At 43.6% G+C, this 25,033-nt stretch overlaps 1 protein-coding gene across 1 annotated transcript in view; it reads right to left on the bottom strand.

Moving 5' to 3' along the window:
• KCNQ1 (potassium voltage-gated channel subfamily Q member 1) overlaps positions 1-25,033 on the bottom strand; it is a 1,043,019-nt gene that overhangs the window by 575,346 nt on the left and 442,640 nt on the right. Inside the window, exon 2 of the mRNA XM_086957849.1 lies at positions 10,993-11,083. Within this exon, the coding sequence (XP_086813975.1) occupies positions 10,993-11,083 (91 nt within the window). The remainder of the gene's footprint in view (positions 1-10,992; positions 11,084-25,033) is intronic.

Below are 25,033 nucleotides of genomic sequence, written 5' to 3'. Positions count from 1 at the left end.
TGCCTCCCCAGGGGCTGGTCCAAGAAAATTGCCATGGCTGCTTTGGGTTCCCAGTCCGGCCCTGATGGGACATCACAGTTTTAACATTCACTAGTAATCAATACCCCTGACTCCTTCTCTGCACTCTGTGAGGAATGGAAAGTAGATCTTAACCCGCAAGACAAAGAGGAATGGTGAGATGCTGTCATGGTCACAGTCTTGGCCCAATGTAGACGACGATTCAATTTAACTGCCTCCACTTAGTCAATTTGATAACCATGAAGCTCTAGAGTGTCCAATGCATGTCCTCCCCCCTGTGCTAAGATGCAGTTACTTGGATGGTGATTTAATGCATACAACATGACTTTGCCCTGACAATGCACATATTGTGGTGTGCTATGCCGTGCACATGGAGGAATCAATGAGCTTGCACTTAAATTTGCCCAACTTAATATTTTAATAGATATTGACTCTAATAGATACACCAGAGCATTCCTATACATTAGCATACAGTGGCAATTACGCGATGCTACTCCTTACCGCTCCTTCACCCGCGCCTCGACCAGGGAATCTGGGTACCTGGCCTTGATTACTGCAGGACACTCGAGATTCTGGTGTAAGGGACCCGAGGTTGCCCAAACACCAGAAAATATGGAATTACTAAGGAGCCTACAGAGGAACTGCACAGTGATCAATGCATTCATGTGGGAAGGAGGACAACTGAGGTGGCAAAGAATGGGGGCGATACATTTTTAGGTTGAGACCCTATGTGGAGTGATCATTCTTTGTTCTATGTACTTTTACTGAGAAATACCAATAAAGATTATATTAAAAAACACGTCAAAAATTGGCAAGGCGTAAGTCCCCAAAGGTGGTGGGTCAAACTGTCACTTCTACTTCACCACACTAAAAGTACAGACAGACGGACAGACAGACAGACAGACACAAACACACACACACACACACACACACACACACACACACACACACACACACAAATACAAATGTTTGCAAACAAGACTCTACACACATGAACAGACTTGACGTGGCCTCGCTGTGTTTGTTCCTAATGTCATTTCTACCATGTGCACATGCATGTCACCAAATCTGTAGAATCCAAAAGCAAACAAAATTCCAGTGTTTGCAGACATGAAACAAATCACATCAGCTAAGACAGAGTGAGTAAAATCCTCGCTATTGCATCCGGACTACCACACCTAAAACAAACAATACAACCCACAAACACCACTGTTTGCAAACCAGAATTGAAACAAAACCATGAAGCAGGTGTGCGAGCCCCATAGGTTATCAAAGCTGCCATGATAAATCCGCGTGTCTACTGTATACCTTGTAACCTGATTTGTGTTTGAGATATTTCTCTTGCCAGCCTGCCTCACAGGTGCCCTCTTCCCTCGATCAATTATATGCAGGGCCCCTGGACAGGTGTTGCATTGGAGAACCACCTACCCTAGTTATGTGTCATGATTTCTTGCAAGACCAGATAAACGATGCGTAAAAGAAAATTAAGGTTTTTGTCTTGCACAGCCTCGTGTACATGTGCCTGGGTTTTGTGGTGTCCTTTGTCTTCAACAATGTTAAGTAATATACTATAAACTTTCAGTGCTTAATCTTTTCTCACTCTTACAGACCGACTTAGGCCATATTTCAAGTATGAATTTTCTTCTAGAATGTTGACAGTTATAAGGTTAACTATATGCTAATGCTGCATTACATAAATATAATGCAGAAACGTATAGTACATTTCAAATGAATTATGTAAATGTTTTGCTAAATTGCGGTTCAGAATTCAAGTGATGAAACCTTAAAAACATGCAATATTTGTGGGAATTCTCAAAACTCTAAGTTTCTGCAGCTTAGAGAACTGTGTCTATGATTGAACCATGAAGGTGTTCGAATACTTGACACGAACGTTTTGCATGATACAAACTGACTAATTCTTGCCACCAGCTTGATTTAAATGTAACTATTTTAGTATGGAGCTGTTTGGGCACGAGTGTCCCATTTAATTCACTAAATACAGCAATCATCATCTGAAAGGTGACCTGTTAACACTGGCAAAATATCCATTTTGGTGTGCTCACCAGGTGCACTCATTTTGATAATGTTTGAGCTTGAAGCAAAATCGTTTTTGTTAACATTTTGAAAGTTCTTCGGGAAATCTATTAATTAATCAATAATATATGTTCAAAACGTGTTTATTGTTTCCTTATGTTTCCAAATTTCTATCAGGGAACACTGTTTTTTATTGAAAATGCAGCACTTCTCTCACAACTGCACATTCTCCATGCCCCATACTTTTAGACCAGGCTTCTTTTTCCTCAGTCTGCTCTTTTCTTAGGAGCCCAAAGGGAGCAGTGACTCCATCAGTTTTCAGCACCCGACCCACCCCATCCCGGGAGACCCTGTGCTCACTTTTACCTGTAAATTTGCGTTGGGCTTGTCCCTTCTGAGGTGACGTTTCACGAGGCTCAGCTTTCTCATTTGGTAAATAGCCGCCTCGAATTTAGTGCAACATGGGCAGTGACTCTAGTCACAGAACATTTAACACTTTGTGAAAGCGTACGTAAATTGGTTTTTGACCCACTGAACTCATTTTCATACCTGGGTTTAGGCCTCTTTCGACAGAAATGTACAGCCCATAACTTTCCTCAGACTGGAGAAGGGGCTGGTATAACGTGCTGTTTTCAGGATCAACTGCAATATATTTGGACTTTTTGTGCCCATGATGCATACATTCATTTCTTCACCATCCTTCACACTCTTGATTCTACTGATGTCCGAAACGCCACAGCTGCTTCACCTGGTTTCACCTGATTTCACTGTAAACTCATTTCTCATTTATTGATTAGCACAGCAGGTGATGCAATGGATGGCTGCAAATGGGGTCTTCACCATTGCAAACTTTCTACAAGCAGTGTGTCCTTGCATGTTGTCTGATTTTTTTAGTTGGGGGAGGGTAGGGCAGAGGAGCGAGTGTTCATAGCTACATTACAATTGATCTTCAAGCTATAACATTCAACACATGGATAACACGTTTTTGTATCACACACGTTCACCCCTTGGGCACCTTGATGCTGATCGCGCAACAAGAACAATCCATACCATGAAACATTTCTTAGCATAAAAGGTCACTTTATTTAAGACAGGTAAACAGTATAGCCATACAACATTGTACATTAAAACGTTCTTTATGCATAACCTTTAAATACCAACATTTTAAACTTCCCCACAAACCTTGCATCAGCAATTTCCCCAATGAACAGAACAATGCCCTGGTTTATTTCCTCCTTCCATTTTCTCGTCCCCCTCCCCCAACCCATAGGGAAGGATGAGCCCGCTCCTGACCATCCCATCCCCCCAAAAAAGCACCCTAAAAAGAACAAAAACACACAATGGCACTGTCACCTGTCCTATAGTGACAAAACAAAGTAATATACAACAAATTGACTCATAATTAACAGAGGGAAGGGAGGGTGGGACACGAAAAGCAAAGCGACGCGCGAGCCCTCACAGCGCCCGCTCTCCTCAGCCTGCCACACGCCGCTCTAATTGCCCCCGCCCGCGAGCCCGACCTACCCACAATCCCTTGCGCGTGGATTGTTCCAATCGCGCAAACCATCCCAGGGGGACACCGGTTGACACCGGAATCCCCCTGGGCCCCATCGCGCAACAAGAACAATCCATACCATGAAAGCTTTCTTAGCATAAAAGGTCACATTATTTAAGACAGGTAAACAGTATAGCCATACAACATTGTACATTAAAACGTTCTTTATGCATAACCTTTAAATACCAACATTTTAAACTTCCCCACAAACCTTGCATCAGCAATTTCCCCAATGAACAGAACAATGCCCTGGTTTATTTCCTCCTTCCATTTTCTCGTCCCCCTCCCCCAACCCATAGGGAAGGATGAGCCCGCTCCTGACCATCCCATCCCCCAAAAAAAGCACCCTAAAAAGAACAAAAACACACAATGGCACTGTCACCTGTCCTAGAGTGACAAAACAAAGTAATATACAACAAATTGACTCATAATTAACAGAGGGAAGGGAGGGTGGGACACGAAAAGCAAAGCGACGCGCGAGCCCTCACAGCGCCCGCTCTCCTCAGCCTGCCACACGCCGCTCTAATTGCCCCCGCCCGTGAGCCCGACCTACCCACAATCCCTTGCGCGTGGATTGTTCCAATCGTGCAAACCATCCCAGGGGGACACCGGTTGACACCGGAATCCCCCTGGGCCCCATCGCGCAACAAGAACAATCTATACCATGAAAGCTTTCTTAGCATAAAAGGTCACATTATTTAAGACAGGTAAACAGTATAGCCATACAACATTGTACATTAAAACGTTCTTTATGCATAACCTTTAAATACCAACATTTTAAACTTTCCCACAAACCTTGCATCAGCAATTTCCCCAATGAACAGAACAATGCCCTGGTTTATTTCCTCCTTCCATTTTCTCGTTCCCCCCCCCCAAACCCATAGGGAAGGATGAGCCCGCTCCTGACCATCCCATCCCCCAAAAAAGCGCCACCCAGGAAAACCAAGGAGTTTTCCTGGTCCCCAAAACCCCTTCCCCTTAAAACAGCAAAAGAAATATTGGAATTAAATCTCACGTTTAGCAGCGCACCAAAGATTGTCACCCCAGAAACCAGACAAAAAGTCCTGCACCTCCAACAAGTAATAGGCTTGACCCAAGTCAGAAAGATGAACCCCATCCTGACGAAACAGATCCATATCCTTACCTGTGATGTTTGCATGGCACAAAACCTTGATACCCATGGTGTTGCAATAGCACTTCATTGCCCTGTTTAATTTCCTACGAGACTTTTCTATTGCAGCCTGATTTCGCGCACCCACCCAATGGTGCCGATAGATAAACTCCGTCCACACCACAGTAGTGCCTGACCAATTTTCTTTGAGAACTGCCAAATCAAGCTGCATTTGTTTCAAGATGGATAAACCAGAGAGCTGTACTAAGTCATTTTCACCTAAATTAATAATAAGGAGATTTGGAAGACCTCTGACTGAAGATAACTTTGATAACAAAGGAAACAATTGGGACCATTTCATCCCACCTTGACCGTTCCATACAAGTTCATGCCTTTTGCTAGGAAGACCGAGCTCTCTGCCATAGATCTGCTTTTCCGCAAAGAATGCTGCCCATTTGATAAAAGAGTGTCCCACCAGCCATGTGGTGTTTTTTCCTCTGGACAAGGAATGGTAAACTCGACCTAGATAGAAAAATGGAGGTTAGAAAGGACACTTAAAACAGCAGCTAAACTACAACCTAACATAACGAGCACAGCACCCCGACTTCCACCTACCAATCCTCTTGATACCCTCCCAACCAAAACTAAAGTTGTAAGCCTCGGTCTCTGCCCCAATACGAAAAGAATGTGTCCCAAAAAGTAAGGGGTCCTTCCCAGCTAGTGACAATGTTTTCCGCAATACCGACAATAACTGAAAACTGGTAACGTTATCACCCGTCCGGTGAACAAAAATAGGCCCATGTCTAAAATCTGGCGAACGAAGCAAAGAGGACCACTCCTCAATTGGACAACACCCTTCAAAACCACTGGCGTGCAAAGAAATCCAAGTCCCTTTACCCATTTGATCAGTTTTGGAACAACGTAACCATATTTTCAGAAAACCCTCCTGAATCTGAATGGCCCCTGAATGTATCCCCAGTTGCCCTTTGAGCCCCAACAACTCCGAAACCCTAAAAGCACCAAAAAACAACCAAATCATGCAAAGTCTAAAACGTGAAACTTCCCAAAAATCATAGCAACAAACGGGCAAATGCCCCAATAAGGTGACTAAAAGGTCAAAGGTAATTGGTTCCCGCAAACGCGCCGGTTGAAAACGCTCCTTCTTAAAACCTTGTAACATTCGCCTCAAGAGAACATCTGTGGCTAAATCCTGCCCCAAAAACAACTGACCGTAAAAGGAAACCCCAGCCAACTTCCCTGCAATAGTAGTGTGTGACAAACCTTTAGTAATCAAATGCAGTACAAACTGCAAAATAAAAGATCTGGTCCCTGGAACCAACCCCAAACTTTCGTGAGATTCAGCAAAAGATAAATATTCAAACCAGGCTTGACGATAACTGCGTCTGGTGGAAGGCGCAATAGAGTTCTCAACCAGGTCGGTTATTCGGAATGCCCCAGGACCCAGATGTCTTGCGGAATGGCAGTTTTGCAGAGATCCGCTCCTGGCGCCAACTCCCGGAATTTCTGCCAATTAAAACAAGACAAAGCATCCGCAATTGAGTTATTGATCCCTGGAATATGCCGGGCCCTGAACACAATATTGTACTTCAAACTCTGAAGCATAAAATGCCGTAACAACTGAAGCACCCGCAGGTCTTTTGCCCTTTGATTATTGATAAGGTGAACAACAACCAAATTGTCTATGTGAAACAACACACATCTGTCACGCATTTCCTTTCCCCACACCAACAAAGCCACCACCAAAGGAAACAGTTCCAAAAAAGCTATACTGCGGCCTTGCTGTAACCAACTGCTCGGCCAGGGCTCCGCACACCAACGTTCTTCCCAGAAAATGCCGAAACCATTCTCACCAGAAGCATCCGAAAAAATTTGTATCTGCCAAATCGTGTCGTCTTCCAGAAAAAAGATAGAAACTCCATTGAAATCCTCCAAAAATCTCAACCACACCTTAAGATCTTCTTTGACAGCTTTAGAAAGCCTAACGCGATGATGCGGAAGGGTGGCCCCAGACATTGCCATGCCAAGCCTCCGACAGAAAGTCCTCCCTGCACGCACCACCCGACAAGCAAAATTGAGATAGCCCAGCAGACGTTGAATTTGCCTGAGCTCAATCTTTGTCTTATCCAGAATTTCCAACAAAAATGAACGAATTTCAAGAATCTTGTCACGCGGCAAGCGGGCCATCATGGCCGTGGTATCAATCTCAATCCCCAAAAATGTGAGCTGAGTGCAAGGCCCTTCCGATTTGTCAGGAGCCAGCGGTACACCAAAAACCTCTGCCAAACCTTGAAAAGACTGCATTGCCTTGCTACACTGACCTGACTGTGCCTCGCCAATGAAGGAAAAATCATCCAAATAGTGACAAACTGACTGATGACCACTAATTTGCACAAAACACCATTGTAAAAAAAGTGCTGAATATCTCAAACAGGGCAAAAGAAATCGAGCAACCCATGGGAAGTACTCTGTCCACATAGAAGGCTCCATCAAAATACATACCCAAAAGCTCAAAATCTGTGGGATGTATCGGGATCAAACAAAAAGCAGACTGCACATCGCACTTAGCCAATTCAGCCCCAACTCCAGTCACTCTCACCATACAGAGTGCATCATCAACAGACGCATACGAAACATTGGAATCAGAAGAAGAAATATAGTCATTAACAGATTGACCCTCGGGCCATGATAAATGATGGATTATCCTGTATTCACCAGCCAATTTTTTGGGCACCACCGCCAAAGGGGACACGATCAAATTGGCCAAAGGACATTGCGTAAACGGTCCTGCTATCCTACCAGCTTGCAACTCACTCAGCAACTTCTTCTGAACAATATGAGGGAGCTCCTTAGCGGATTTCAAATTATCCGACCACCGCAACGAACGCGGCCCTTGATAACCAATTCTGAAACCCTCAAGAAAACCCCAAAATATTTTAGATGCTGCCTCATAATCCGGGTAAAGCTCCAACCATGGCAACAAAGCCTGCAACCTAATGGGTGTAGGAGCCCTTTGGCATAACTGCTGGAAAGCCACCCCCTACACCTCTTTGGAAACTCCCTGGTCCACCATAAGGTCGTTGGGCAAAACATTGAGTAACGGCGTGTTTTCCACCACATTGGGAACACTCATGTTTAAACCTACAGAATTGTCGAATGCAAGATCCTCTGTTAAAATTCCAGCAGGCACCCAAGGGTGGCAGTTGTCCCCTCCCAACCAAACCCGCCCCTGTGTGGACGGGACGCTGCAGAAAGGGCCGATAAGTAACCGGCAAACCACTTGCAGTGTGAAGGGTAGCATTGGGCTGTGAAGCCGACATCCACTGGAGCCAAAGTTCCTGATCCACCTCACCCCATGGCTTATCCTGAAACAAACCCACCCGCGCCCTAAACTCCTCATCATAATTCAGCCATGCATACCCCCCAAACTGCAAATAAGCCTTGCGGATGGTATCCATATATTTAAACAAAGACACCGCCCTGTCTTGATATTTTTCACAATACACACTAGCATAAATTAAAAATGCTGCGGTCCAGTTCTCTATGGAACGAGTAACTCGTGGCCTTCGAGCAATCTCCCAATCCTCCTCCTTGGAACCTTCTTTAGCTTGAATGTCCCTATGCAAAAGTTTAAAAACATCCACAAATTCATGTCGCCAAATACGCTGTTTAGTCATGTCGGAAAGGTGTATACCAAGCGGCATGGCCAAACCCATATAAGGCAGCTCATTATGTCTATCACTAGAAACAGACACATTGGAGGAGACAACGTTGCCGCTCCGAGACGGCAGTATGATGGAATCCTTCCCACCCGAGATTGCACGACTACTTGTGGAACCTGAAGGAACAGAAACCTGTGACAAATCTAAAACAGTCTCCCTTCTGTCAACACGAAAAGCAAAGCGACGCGCGAGCCCTCACAGCGCCCGCTCTCCTCAGCCTGCCACACGCCGCGCTAATTGCCCCCGCCCGCGAGCCCGACCTACCCACAATCCCTTGCGCGTGGATTGTTCCAATCGCGCAAACCATCCCAGGGGGACACCGGTTGACACCGGAATCCCCCTGGGCCCCAATATCAGATGTTAATGGTTACCCAGCTCAATGATACTCATGTGGTTCATATGATTCAGGCTTACGTCTCAGTTCCAAATAGCACGGTCTGCATGCAACATGGGGCCTTTTTAACACTCCTGGTTACCACAATCTACTGTTGAATGGCTAATGGTGGTGGTTGTTTCTCCCCTGCAGTGCTTAATTTTGAACTTTTGGAAAAGAACTTCTGGAATAGATGGGGGTAATTGGCATTACCATAATTAAATATATTCTAAATTTCTTGAATTATGAGATTTCTCCTCACTTTGTTTTTGTTTATTTAATCAGCCACCTTTTCAATAATTGACTGGTCTAAGCCTGAATTACCCAAGAAGTCCAATAATGTCCTAATTGTTATACTCACTAGTGTGTTTTGTATTATCCAGCGAGGGCCCTAGAACTTATCTAAATTCTCTAAACTCTCTTTTTGTTAGAAAGTTTCATTTTGGAGATATTTCCCTTATGCAAGATTGGGACAGATGTTGTCAGCACCCTGACTTCCTTCTCAATAAAGTTGTTAAAGAGGGAGAACAATCCAACTTTTGGCGCATCACATTCTTCCTAAATGAATCCCCAATCCTTATTTTCTAGATGCCCGGCTCCTCCTATTACGGAAATTCCACAATGCTCTAAAGACACTCAATGAGTTCTCACTCTGATGGCTGGGATGAACCATACCATTTCTGATTTTTATTTTACAGTTTTATATAGTGCGAATTTGACCCTAGGTATCGGGTATCAGAGTGCTTTACATAGCACCAGTTGCGTTACATGAGGACACATTAGTTGTTTTTTTTTGGGGGGGGGGGGGTTTGTTAGTCACGGGGCGATTAAGTGATTTGCTCAGAATCACAGATGTTCAGCGACGTTGCCGAGACTCGAACCCAGCTCCCCAGACTCAACGTCAACCGCCCTAGCCGTTAGGCCAACTCCTCTCCACAAGAAGAACTATCTCGTGAGGTCTCATTTAATATGTTTGCGAGGACTGAGGGAGCTATAACCTTGGTGGAACCTATAGACATTATACTGATTAGTAGACTGTGTTGCACATTTGAGAACACATTTGAATAATTCTATTGATTTTACAAATGTAACTGTAGCTGAAAAGTTTTAGGTTTGGAGACTTTAGAGACCACAACAGTCATTGTGATCTCTCTATCCCGGAGACAATGCCACCCAACTACCGTTTTGCGCTTGCTTCACAAAGGCACCGTTCTATTATCATACTGTGGTTTCTGAGGAGCCATACCTGATAAGGATGGTGTAAATGTAATTCTAAAAATTGATTTACACTGTAACAAACAGTAGTTCAACTTTCAGTTCTTGAACAGGTTTTCTTTTAAATACAGCTCAAGGGTCTGTATCAAGACATCAATAGAGTGAAACAACGTTTGCCATTCAATGGTACAGTATTTCAAACATAATCAATGCTCTTGTAACGCGTCATACAGAAAAGAAAAGGAATCAAAGACAGAGCGTTTCATAATTATACACATATTCCTGACAAACAAGAGAATACATCATTTGTGTAAAGGGCGATTAGTGGCACTGTGCTCTATTTCCTTGTGCTAGAAATAAACCAGAAAATTACGACACCTGCGAAGAAAATGTTATATAAATGGCGAAGGGGTTAAACAGAAGGGTAAAATTCTACTTTTTTTTTTATACACATGTAGCCATGAAAGACTAAAAGATCATACAAATCAACATTTCAACCTTCAATTAACAAATACGTGAGTTTTCACCAGGATTGTTAAAAACATATCAGAGAATCTGAACAGAGATTGCATTCATTAGGTTCAATAAAATCCCCTAGGAGGTTCCGAGGTTAGAGAACTCAGGAAAACAATTAGAAACAAGTGGGCACACTATTCGTAATTGGTGTAGCCACTTGTAGAAAACTCATCGCTTGCAAGTAACTCCTGGTTTAATTACTGAAGTGATTTATTTAATGTCAACTGCGGACCCAGAACATTCAAGCAACTTCTCAAACAGACTCTTGATAAACTGGACATATTTCTGACGCTAAAATTCTCCGATTTAATACGCACAGAGCCTTGCATGCATTTGTAGACCACAAAATGATCAGAGACAACATGAAAGATTACATCTATAACGTAAAGTGGAAATGTATATATTTGATTAACAAATAATCAGTACATACCATCCAGAATAGCGTCCCTGTGGCCAAAGTTGAATATTGGTCTATTGTTGAAAGAACACTGAATATGAGGCATATCAGCACAATTAAGAAACTGTAAAAAAGAAAAAATATATATATTATTTAGAGCTACTAGAACATCGACAATGTCTTACACGCAAAATGTTTTTATTAGCATTAATTAGCAAGTCAAATGCAGTAATAAATGGGGGTAAGATGAATTACATTTGTTTTCTTTTTTAGAGCATCTGTGCAAGGTGAGACATATGTTTTCTACAGAGACACAGTACCAGCTATGGATTCATTGATGACTAGCATATGGAAGATCTGATGGTCCAGTCATCAGAAAGGCACATCCATGATTCTATTGCCGGAAGGCAGGCCTAGCTGAAATATGTGGCACCTTGATTCATTTCCCCTCCTTCACCAGTAGGGTATGGGTATCAGCATACATGAAAAAGAAAAATGCAAACTACTAAAGGTGCCAGGAAAGAGGGGACACACACATATTGGGAAAATGAGAGAGTTGAAAGATGGGGACAATTGATGATAGAAAACTCTATAATAACGTGGGACCAACTATATGTAATTACTGAAGCCAAGTTATCAAAATTCACAAATACTATCAACTAACTAGTTGGACCGTGAAGAAAGAAATATCAAAGTGGTACTGGGCTTTCATAGGGGCCGGAGAAGAAGATGTCTTAGTCCCGGAAGCAACATGGAGGAAAGACATGCCGGACCAAGAATTAGACTTACAGACCATCTGGAAAAGCTCTCTAGAAAAATGTTGGTCCTGTATAAAACCAGCTGCACTAAAAAGAAATCATATGTTCACCATACATAGGGCATATTGGACCCCCCAAAAACTATCAAAATTTAAAGGAACAAACAAAAAGTCCTGCCCCAAATGTAGTGAGGAGAAGGCGGATGACACTCACATGTTCCAGAACTGCCCCGCACTCAGCTCCTACTGGCATGAGATTGGTAAAACGTTGACCATGGTATTGGGAACCCAGATAACTGTAAGTATTTCGCTTATTATCTTTGGGATATATAACATCAATGAGGTGGGCATGGGCAAGCTAACTAAAAAACAGGAAAACCTCCTATTCGTTCTGATACTGCTAGCGAGGAGGGAGATTTGTATAAACTGGATTAAACAACACCACCCTCACACTCAAACTGGTTAAATTCTGTAGTAAGACATGAAAAACTTGACAGGAAAGGGAAAAGCTCCAAGAGAATAAACTTCTGGGAAATATGGGAACAACATTTTCAGACGGGCCATTAACTCCTCTTGGGTCCTCTTGGGTCACCGGAAAATACATTTCCAATGAAAAAAGCGATGACAATAATTCCAGACAGAAATCATTTCTGTTGAGTAGCCAGGAAGGCTAGCTCCCCCTCCAACCTCCGGAATTATTGATAAAGATAAAGAGCATTGGAGTTAACTGACTGGTCACAATTCCCAAAGGGATATCCCCCAAACTCAGTCGAAAATAACGGGGCAGTGAAGGCACTGAACTCGGGACCACCAGACTCCTGTAGCCTCCTTATTCACACAATCGCATAATGAGGAAAAAAAAAACAATTAAGAAACTGTAAAAAAAAAAGAAAAAATATTATTTAGAGCTATTAGAACATGGACAATGTCTTACACGCAAAATGTTTTTATTAGCATTAATTAGCAAGTTGAATGCAGTAACAAATGGGGGTAAGATGAATTACATTTGTTTTCTTTTTTAGAGCATCTGTGCAAGGTGAGACATATGTTTTCTACAGAGACACAGTACCAGCTATGGATTCATTGATGACTAGCATATGGAAGATCTGATGGTCCAGTCATCAGAAAGGCACATCCATGATTCTATTTCAGGAAGGCAGGCCTAGCTGAAATATGTGGCACCAGTAGGGTATGGGCATCAGCATACATGAAAAAGGAAAATGCAAACTACTAAAGGTGCCAGGAAAGAGGGGACACACATATTGGGAAAAGGAGAGAAAACCCCATGGGATGCCACTTTGTAAAGAAATGGAGGAACAGCAACAAAGAAGCAACGATTGCAAAGACACAATGTAATACACACAAGAGCCCTGACATGGGTATCGAAATGAAAGAGAAGGGCTAAGCAGTGGCAGCTCTTCCACTAAAGCGGAGTGTCGCCTCACTGCCTTGAAGCAGTAAAAGAAAGGGAAAAAATTAAATGGCAACATAATGTCTTTATCATTTTATTTTGTCCTTCTGCTACGACAGCTTTGTGTGACAGGGTGTGGTGGACGGGGCTGCAGAGCAGGGGAGGAGTGGTAGGACCCTCCTCAGTGGGCATTGACTGTTTGGCTGGCCCTCTCGTGTTGGCCAAACACTCATGCACACTTTACCTGTTCTCTATGCAGGTTGCATTACAGACTGCATGGAGAACATGTCCAGACCCCCAGTCTCTGGCTGAGCGCTGAACCACGGCGCTCAGGCCAATTACAACACTGCATTGCAGCATTGTGATTGGTCAGGGGAGACTGGCTCCCTGCTTCCGGTTTCATTCCAGACACCAGGAGAGATGACCGAGAGATGCGGCGGTAAGGTACGTTTTTAAATTTAAAAAAATATATCCCTTACCCCCGGTCCATGCCGGCCGCTACCCAGACTAAGAGCAGTTGATTGTCAACTGTAGTGAAAGCTGCTGAAAGACCCAGTTTGCCCCCATCATTAGTAGCCTTATGCAGGGCATCCAAATTCACAACACTACATTCTCTGATGAGAGCCAGCCTCAACAGTTGCATCGGTTATTGTCTTCAATAAAGATTTTTATTTGTGATATTACTTTACTACTGCTCTTCAACAGCTTCATTGTTAACGGGTGCTGTGAAATCTGGTGGCAGATGTCAGAACCCCTTTCATAAAGTCAACAGGCAAGCAGTGGTAACTGAGTCTAACCATGGGGGTTGTGTGTACCCAGCTTCGACACTGTCCTGAGGCTCCCACCCTCACCCACCTGCTCCTCTACTCTGTCTGGTACTCCTCCTTTTCAGCTATTTCTATTTGTTCCTCTTAGCTCTCTTTTGCCAATCTGTCTGCTTCTCCTCTCATTTTTGCACTCTCACTCATGCTCAGCTTTTGCTTTTTTGCCACTTTGCCAATTTTCATCTCAATCTGCATTCTCACACAGCACTTTTGTTTTTTTTTACTCTTCGCCTGTTTTCCTCTTACTACTTTGCTCTGCTCACTCCCGCATACTTTTTCAGCTGTTCTACCTCTTTTCTCTCTGCTTTTTGCCCCATTCTCAGCCATTTTGCCCTTTTTTTACACCCTTTCTCCCCTCTGCGGCCTTCTCACCTTTTTCCACATATCATGTTCTCACCTGCTTTGCCCCCGCTCACTCTGACCCTTGGAACTCTTACCCCACCTATGTGCCTAGAACCTCTCACTTCCGCTCCTACTTAATGTCAGCTGCCGCAAAGATATGTAACAGAAGTGCTGCTGGCATGCCTGTCGGTGTTACCCTCAGACGCCACTCTGCTGTAGTAATTCAAGCCCTTAACCCTGGACACTCCTCCCAGTGCTGCAGACTAGCCTCTTCTGACAACACTGAAGATCTGTTATTCTGCGTCTCCCCCGGCCTGCACCTCCCTCCAGCCCTCAACCTCCCTCTCAGCTCCCAACACACAACCCACATCACCCTTCACACACCTCTCAGCCCACCTGGGCCAAGCTCCTCCTCCCTAAACACCCACTCACCAGACACTCCATTGAAGTCTGGGTTCTCCAGCATGACCTCTCACAAGACCTACTCTTTCTGCTTTCTGACCGAAACCTGACTCAACCCGAACATCAGTCCCCAAAGCTGCCAGGGAAATCCCCCCGGATATAAGATCATAAGAGAGAACATAACCTGCCAACCTGGAGGAGAACTAGCCATCATCTTCAAAGAAACCTCCATTGCTCAGTTGCTTCTCCAGACACTAGTGACTGTCCGGAACATCTAACCTTTAATCATCACATCTCCAACAACTCCACTTTGGGAAGCATTCTCATTTACTGGTCTTGCAGCCTACAATCCCCTGGTTCTTGATTCCAACTCATTCATCCGCTCTGTGACCTCCACTACCACCTGGGGGGCCCTACCCGAACACCAACAATGTCCTGGATGACCTGACCACACTTGGCTCACCCAGGAAGTGAAGGATCCCACCCACACAGCAGAACATCTCCTTGACCCCATCTTCAGCAACTTCAGTGACATTATGGTGGACAAGGCCACCGCCCTCGCCTGGACCTACAACGCAATCATCCACTTTGACTTGCCGATCCCCAACAGTGTGCAATAGCACATCCTAAAAACCACCTAAAGATACTGGAACAGGAACCCAGAAGAAACATGGTCCACAGAGTTTCAAGTACGCCAACTACAACTCCAGGGTGACTTTTCACGATCCATCACCGATATCAACACCTGGATCACCTCTTGAGCCAACACCCTAGCCCCGCTCAAAACCGCCGCCAAGCCGCAAGTGAGCTGGTTCACGAAAGACCTTAGACTCAGTAAACGCCACTTCAAGCAACTCAAACACAGATGGATACAGACCCACGCCAAAACCAACAAAAGCACTTACAAGTCAGCCCTCAGGTTTTACCAGCCACAAATCAAGCCACCAAACAATCAGCACCCACCAAACACATAGGAAATAGTACAAACAATACAAAAGAAATCTCTGCAATCAAAGGACTTCACCTCACCTGCCACCAGCTCCACAACCATCACCCCATCTCAAGACCCCTGTTCCTAGCTCTCCCACCTTTTTAACCGCATGATCAACAACATCTACAACAATGTTGAACCTCAGCTGTATCCACCATAGCAGCTCTTCTACCCAAACTCCCTGGGGACCGCCTTGGCCTCTTGGCACATCATCACCAAAGCAGAAAACCCAGCGACCATGGAATCCATTCACTCGGGACCTCCGATGGATCCCATCCCACACTTCATTTTCACCAAAGGGCTGTACGCCATCGGCACAGCATTGACCCGATACTCAAAAACTCCATCAGCACAGCCACCTTCCTGGATGCAGGAAACACACCACCATACTGCCCCTTCTGAAGAAACCCTCAGCAGACCCAAAGATGCTGGCTAACTACTGACTGATCTCTTTGCCGCCCTACCCCACCAATGTGCTGGCGAAAATCAAACAAAAAACTGCACGAACACCTGAGCAACCTCCTCCTCAACCCTGCCCAATCCAGATTGAGACCCAAGCACAGCACAGAGACTGTCCTCAGTGCTGCCATTTATGATATCCAATTGGTTATGAACAGAGGAGATACCCCAGTTCTTATCCTACTTGACTTATTGGCTGCCTTTGACACCACCTCTCACCTTATCCTCTTTCAATGCCTCCATGAAGCCGGCATACAATGGCCCATCCTTTGTTATATCTGCTCTCTCCTCATCGGATGCACTCAGTCAGTCAGCCAGTCCCCTACACCTCGGCCACAGCCAATCTCATCTGAGGAGTACCCCAAGGATCAATTACAGCCCAACGCTGTTCAACGCCTACATGCCACCGTTCACTAACATCATTCGATCCCACAGAATGAACATGCTGATGACACCCAGCTCGTCCATTTTCTCTCCAAGAAACCATTCAACACCTAGCCCAACTTCAACACCTGCATGTCCGAAGTTGCCAGTTGGATGAAGACCAACTGTCTGAAATTCAACACAGACAACATAGAAGTGGTACTCTTTGGCAAGAACACCTCTGGTGGCCAAAAGATCTCGGACCAACAACCTGTCAAGACCCTGGTTATAATAGTGGTCACGCTCCCCAAGCCATTATAGGTCCTGGGAAGCCCACCCCCAGGGCCAAAACGTACAATAAATGGGAGGGGGCACATGCAGTCCCCTTCCACGGGTCTCTATAGGTCCTAGGGACCCCATCCCCCACAGACTTTTCTTAATGAAAGGGGGGTAGTCATGTGGCACCCCTCTGCCAGCCTTATTAGGCCCTGAGTACCCCATCACCCAAGGCCATTTTTATATTTATTAAAGTGGAGGGGGCTGCGCAGCCAATCTACTTGAGCAGTTATCCGGCCCAGGAACGCCCATCTCCTGCGGCCCGCATTACTGAAAGGTGGGTGCCCTAGTGCTCACCCAGAGCACCCACCATACAGCTGGTTCCCCGCATGTAGCAGATGCCGGCTTTGCTCCACAGGGAGCAGGTACTTCTGCTTTTCCCTGTGGACAGGAGCAATATTTTGCTCCATTTCCCTGACTGCATCAGTGTGTGCGGGGAAACAGACACTTCTCTCATGCAGCATGACAGCCGCGTCTGGATTGGGTAAGGAGCTGTGAGACCTAGTGCTGGAGGTGTCTGAAGCTGGCTGGAGAACACCGAGGATGTGCTGCAGGCTAAGAAGGTAAGAGACAATATTTTCTTCATTTTTTAAATGTAAATGTTTATTTGTATGTTTAATTTGATTTAATGTAGCCCCATCATGTTTGCGGTTCACAAACCGCCACTGGTACACACCCAAGTAAAGGTGGGCAATTTATTGTTATTGTGTGCACTTGGAAAGTGTAAAACCCAGCCTCAGACCCAACACCCACAAACAGAGCAAAACAACACCGTTTTACCACACAAAACACAAAAAAGGAAAGAAAAAGCCCTTGGCAATAAGATCTATTTTTATTGTACCTGTATTTACATAAAAATGTAAATAACGGACCATCTCCGACAGGGAACCATGACACCTGCGGCTCGACACAGAAGAACGTACAGCGAATGAACTAAAAACATGGGAAAATGACCCAATTGAAGACACATTCTTTAATGAGAGGGAGAGAGGCGTTTGCTGTTGGCCGAGACAAAATATTCGAGAAATGTGATGGATGACGCGTCACAGCGAGCCTAGGCAGTGGTGCGTCAATGGGATGCGGCGCTTTGTACGATTTTTAAAACACGACTAACAAAATAAAATACTGTGTGCGTGCGGGACTTCTTTAAATGGCAGGCCGGCGTTTGGTGCCAAACAATCTAAAATTCCTAAAGCACGAAAATACATTGACAGGGGTGTTCATCGAATCTGGTATATAAATATGTATCCAGGAAACTAACCGAGATTGTATACCTACGAAAAAAAAGTTCTCTCCAAATAAAATATCCTCGTGTTCATAGTAAAGTCGGTATTTGTGGGGAATGTTGAACACCATTCTATATTCCCGCAGCCGGGAGCGCGAATTCTGCAAAGATGCCCCTTTCCCTGGCGTTATTTATGGGAAGCGTTGCACAGGAGGAGCAGAGCTTGGGCACAGCTACGAGCTTATCATGTGTAGATCCGACTTCATAGCACTGGGGGACAGAGTTACCGCATCCAAGGCGTAGGACATCGGAGCAGCAAGGTTAACGGAATGGGATTTATGTTCAGCAATGTGGAAGAAAACAAAAGAAATGAAATGAGAGAAAAAATTGTCAGAAAGAGGGAAATCGAAAAGAAAAACCCGAGTCTTTATCTAGTTCACTTACTATACTTAAACTTGGTAGAAAATAAATGTTTTTTTTCTTAGCCTGCATCTTTAACTTAATGTGCATCTGTCATTTTTAGCTGTACACTAAACACGTTGCGTTCCACTGTATCGCAAATTATTGGATACAACTTAACCAAGTGCATTCAACAGAATAATGTTTCACTCACTAGATAGGCCATGGCAAAGTCGCAGGGGTAAGAAGAAATAGTAGCTCAGTCACAGCGCAATCAGCGGAAGAGCAGAAACGAATTCTAATCCATCTGTACTTGGTCTTTGCTCCACAGAAAGTAAAGGAAGTGACACTTGGCATGCACTGGTCAATTAGGAGGCAGCAAAGAAGAGTGGCAATAAAGCCAACGAATGGTAAGCAGTGGGCGGGCGCCAAGCCATATATTGTAAAGAATACCCCTCGCAAACACAACACCTTCTGTCCCAGACTCAAACTCAAAATAAGTGTACCTAATATTTAATGAGCTGGTGAGTCTGCATGAACAACACAATGTCAAGTCATATTTGAAAACAAAAATGCTTTTCTTTTAAAGCTACTTCCCGGGCACACGTCCTAAAAATATATAACAGGGATTAATTAGTAGAGGTGAACAAGAAGCGACCACATACTCAGTGAGTGCCAAGCCATGAGTCTGGCTTGGCCCTAATAGTCAAAGCGGATGCTGAACCGGTTTAAGAACCAGTTTATAATGGACACAATAGATGGCATAAAATATAAGACGACACTCTTTGAAACTAAATATAAATACTTTTCTGTATCCTAGGATTAGCTATTGGCTGACTAGTTTGTTAAAGGTGTGAAAGTTTGCAGTGAAGGACAATGAAGCACAGTGTTTACTAAATATCACACAACTTGGTCTTCTCTGGAAACAGGGATTTCAGGCCAAGTTTCAGATCACTGTAGCTGCAACTCTTCCACTTTATTTAATGGATGAGAGTATGGACAGTTGTCATCTAAGACTTAAATATGCAAGCTGCGTTCAATATATTCAAGTAAGGTGATTTCCAAATTTTATTTAAAAAAACACAGTAAAATGATCAGGCAAATTGGGAATCCAAGTGAAATTAATTGACAGAAGATTACCTCTAAATTTAATAAACAGCACCCAAGCTAACTAGTATATTAAAAAACACATGTAAGCCGACCGTTTCACATCCCATGTACATCTTAATATAGCTGACCGTCCCTCACCTAGCACACAAAGCTATTTCAGGAGATCCACAGCCCTCAATAGAGCAAGGGTGTAATGAAATCTGAGGGGGTCCCTATGCAAAGGGTTTTATGACAATAGAACATCTAATCAGCCTTTACCAAGCATGACTTTACTAAGCATGGTAAACCTTTCTTGAATGAACTCTTAACCACCAATACCCACCCCTAAATCCTAAATGTATTTTTACCGCCCCTAAAATTATCATTACCACCCTTTACCCCACCCACCCCTAAACCCTAAATTTTAGGGTAAAATACGACAGGTGACATTCCCATTGAAGCTGTAATCTCCACCCCAACCCCCACTCCTCCAGTTCACCCCTAAAATCATGGCAATGAACTAGAATATGTCTGAAGGTCAGAAAAGCTGGCATGGACAGCAAAGTTCAATGGTTGCATAATACTAGACATCAGGGCTTTAAGTGGGCCGGGTCTCAAGGGGTCTGAGCACCGGCAGTTTTTTAAAGGGGGCCTCGAAACGGGTCTCTATCGGGCTCTGTTTTGAGGCCTGGCACAGGCGGTCCTTTTTTTCTGGACTGCAGAGACAGCAGTTTGCTATCACTGCAGTCCAGAAAAAAGTGCCAGGGCGCAAAACAGCCAGATAGAGACCCATTTCGAGACAGCAGGGCCAGGCACATCGATTTGCGCTGCTCACTTTGCTCACTTCTCACTAGTGAAGAAGTTATGTCATGACATCAGGCGAGGTGAGTGTTGTGGGGAAGGGAAATCCTTTAAAGAGTGATTTTCTTTCTGGATTTCCCTTCTCTTTCTGAAACACAAGAGCAGCAACATTGTGGTAGGATCACCAGGGCTTTAAGTGGAAGTTTTTTCAATAATATGTGTAACAAGTCATAGTTGCAGCTTATTTATCTTATGCAACTAATAACCATTGACAAAGCCAATAGTCCTTACTTGTTGTAGGTATGACGTGACTTATTGTATCATATATCTGGATGCAGTGACAGAAACAGCAAAATACAAGTCGGGCGCACATTATGCTAAACAAAGATTTTTAGCATGTTTTAAAGACACGCCCCTAACAACACTGGCTACGCCCCTTTAAGAGTCCCCCCAGTTTTTTCATCCCACTTAAAGCCCTGCTAGACATATTTTGTTTTGCTCTAAGAGTTAAGCGATGTAAACTTTCAAAAGAGGTTAATTGCTGCCTTGTTTAAATTACAAAGTGCCTTGGAAAGACATGTAAAATACCACTACATTCTCCTTAAGTTCTGCATGATCCATACACAAAATCAGAAGTGACCTCAGTCATTACTAAAGAAATCACAAAATCAAAATACGCAAAATACACTGTAGGTTACCTAACCTGTGGTGAAACTCATGAAAATGCATACACCATCACCACATTTCTTACAACAATAATGAGAACACGTCCAATGATCTGAGGTTACTAAAAAGGCAAAAGGCAGCATTGTATAAAACTCTTACAGAAATAAATATATCAACTAATGCATGTGCCGCATTAAAAACAATTATTTTAAAATACAAATTACTTTTTGAATATGGAAAATATATGATTCACTGCATACCACATACAACAGATTCATACCTATTCATGCCCATAACTTAAGATTTCTATAGAATATTGTGGTTATTTTACATATTTGCTAATGATCTGTTTGTGTTTACAGAATAAGTCTGAAGTGTTAGAGGCAGTTTATTCTTTCTTATTTAGAGGTACTGTATATATGTATGTATATAGTATTTCTATAGCTCAAACTTAGCCAAAAGACAGTGGAGCGCTGTACAGGGTCAGAAACAAGCATAAACTCAATACGTTATAAGAGAGATAGCAGAGTTGTGGATGGTTAATGCATTGTAAGGAAGTGTTCTTTCAGCAGTGAGTGTTCAACTCATTTCAAATTTGGAGAAGTGTTGGAGAGGTCCTCAAGGTTACATGGATGTTGTTCCAGATCCTGGTTGTATAGATGGAAAAGGCCAGCTGCCTTGTTTTTGTCTTTTTTACACTTCAGTCTACAGTCTGATTGGGTATTGGCTGTGGGTGTGCCAAGAACTACCTGAGATGGTGAGCTTGTCTGCAAAAAGAAATCGGAGGTTGGTCGTAAAGGCTGTGTACATGATGCAGCTGATTTTGAGGAAAGTGCGGTTCAGCAAGGGAAGCAATTGCGTTCCATCAGGATGGGGAGGATGTGATCACATTTCTTCAGGCCCTGGATGAGACAGTGTCGTATTGTAGTGACATATATTTGGAAAGCATTTGGTGACATGCATGAGCGGCCAGAGAGATGCTCTTGTCCTGTCTTGGGTCACAGAGGGTGCTTCTGTGACCTAGCCTCTGTGCATTCCTTACTAGGGTATCCTGCCTTGATTGCATATAGCACTAACGCTGTGGGGCTTTTTAGAAATTCATATATTGCTATTTTGGCACTACGGTTATTCTGATACTTTCAATGTTTATCTTGATCAGGCACGCAACACCCATTGGGCTCACAGGGCTTCAGCCCCCGCCGTGTGTGTCAGCCCGGACTGACACTTCTTCGCGGGCTGGCGAGCATAATTGCAGCCGCACCAGAGTACTTAACAGGTCTTTAAAAGACCATTAATTGTAAATGAGGCTTTTGTTGTGTGATCATCCGTTCTTACAGCCACTCTGTCTCTGTGGTTGGAAGAATAAGCCCCGCCCCCCCGAAATATTTTTCAGCCTCCCCCCCCCCCCCCCCCCCCCGAAATGTGGCTCTAGTTGCCCGCCTGATCTTGATACAACAGTTTTCCTCAGTAAAGGGTGATAATGGTGTCACACTTGATGCATTCAGTGATACCATGAATATAAAACACGTATCGTTTAATAAGACACATTGTAAGGGATGTCAATGATAATATTGATATAATTATAGACATTATCAAGGAGTCACTAGCACCTCAATGAGAGGCGGATGTTTAGATTGGACACTTACTCTAACTGTTCAATATTTGATTTCTTTTCGGCGTTTATCCTGAAACACTTACAAGGCATTGCTCTTCTTTTGAAAGTTTACTTTAGATTCTTTACATTAACTTACATATTCTTTTTTAGACCTGCCTATAGAGAGCTATAGCTGTTTGCAAGGCCTCATGTCAGCACAAAACGCATGCGAAACACAACATAGAGCAATCATACAGGCAGAGTCTTTGGTCAGGGCTCTTCAGCCAATGACTTATTGGTGTGAACCCCCTTTAGACAATGGTTCAATGCACTCTCCATCACAGTTCGAATCAGCCAAAGGCATTTCACGGGTGTTCAGATTTTTCCTGTAACATTTTTCATTAGTGAGTAACACCGAAAATAGTCTTCACACTGTCATCAATGAAAAATGAAAAATTACACTCGATGCCACTCACAGTGTCCGCCTGCTTACCTTCCAACTCCTGACGCTGCTTTACCCAATATAAGGGGCAGTTGTTTATACATTTACTTGAAAGCAACTTTTCCTGTTGTCGTTTGAGGCACGCTCCAGTGTTAAACACCATTTGAGCCGTACTGACGTCACTAGTCAGTATGGTGGCCTCCATAGGCATAGCACTCTAGGGTTGCAGCTGCCAGCCCTACAGCTGGGCCATTTTCATCTTCTCGGGCACTGGTGTAGGAACAAGAGCAGGTGCAGTTCCTACTGGCTGGATACTTGCAATATTTTCACCATTTGGGAAAGTAAGAAGTAAAACGTCATAGCTCCAAAGTAATGCAGCGCCTCTAGTTAAAATGCAGATTTATTTAGATGTGACGTACATGGCCAGCCCAGGAAATCTCCACCAGGAACTGTCTCAGGTGGAATACTCCTCATTCCATACACCCACATTACAGGTGACAAAATATAATACACCTCCTCCCAACAGCACTGTTGCAATACTAAAGAACTAGATCATTAAAAAAGAAACTTACACACTAGGAGATAAAGGCATGATATTAACATTTAGACTTCTATTGCAAGGTGCAAAGAGCAATTCAGAATAACAAACTCAAAGAAAGTTAACAACCACATTCATATTTCTAATGCATATTCCCTCAGTCTTAATAGAGGTGTTATATGTCGGCTGCTCTTAGCAGAGAGAGATGTTCTGAAACAATTGTACACTCTCTCCTCACAATCCTGTTCTTCAATTCTGTACCCTAACATTTTTTAACATTCTTCACATTCCAGGTTTTCCCATCTTCTAACGAAAAAATGTCTTTGCACCTAGCCCTGTGCAGGAAACAGGTAAACTATTCTTATGAACCCTTTTTCACTCCTGCTACCAATCTGACCCAAGTGAAACCACCCACCTTCAGGTCTTCGTAGCGTGGATGTCTGCTATGCAAGCTCTCCCTAAACGTCTACTTCTATTTCTCATGCACACGTCTTTGCAACCTTACTTTGTCCACCCTCTACAGTTTTTCCTTACTCATTCATGCTGGAATAGCCTTCTTAACACAAAAGGTGACTCCTTCATTGTCAATATCATTTTCCGTATTTCTTCCCTCTAATTAAACCCATTCCACACTGACAACTGCACATTTTCTCCCAATACTCTTTTGAATCTTTTCACTGTACAATTTTCAAAAGACGATAAACCACTGTTTTCATACGTTGCAGTCTACTTTGCACTAAAAACTTCCTGTAGTTCCTCAAACCAAATTATAGACTTTTATCAGTAATCGTGTTTTCAGGACATCCATCCCTTCTGAAAATGTAATTGGGGAAATCTAGAACCATTCTAGTTTTCACTTTACTCACTAGGCTTACCTCAGGCTACTGTGAATAGCAATCCACAAGGTCTATGGAATATATTTACTTGACCCTGACACCTCAAATAGACCACAAACATCCATTCTCAACTCCTCCCAAGCCTGTTCAGGAAAATCTATGGACACGAGGGAGGTTTCCTTCACCATGTGAGATTTGTTACTGCAAGCATAAGCCACACACCCTTTCATGAATCTTTCTATATCACAATCCATTTCTGGCCACCAAAAGTCTCCTTGCACCTGCCTTTTCATGAAGGATGTTCCACCATGTCCCTAATTTAATGAAGTTAACAACATTCTCCATAGTTCAGTTGGCACTAATAACCTGTTGCCTCTTCTCAGAATGACATTTAAGTTTGATAGCTAGAGTCACATTGATTTAAAATTGGATATCTCTGTAATGTTGTCAAAGTCTTAGGTGCAGTGCCGTTGGCAACAACTCTATTTTCTGCAACACTTGTCAAAAACTGTTTCCACTAATCATCCAACACTCCCTCCAAAGTGGCTTATTCTACTTTAGCTACCAACCAATCGTTCTCCTTCATCCTCATGTACAGG

Source organism: Lissotriton vulgaris, chromosome 2_1 (assembly GCF_964263255.1).
Source record: "Lissotriton vulgaris chromosome 2_1, aLisVul1.2, whole genome shotgun sequence".
In the NCBI taxonomy this organism is placed as follows: Eukaryota; Metazoa; Chordata; class Amphibia; order Caudata; family Salamandridae; genus Lissotriton; species Lissotriton vulgaris.
The sequence above is the reverse complement of the archived record's forward strand: the minus strand, read 5'-3'. Positions and strand labels throughout refer to the sequence as shown.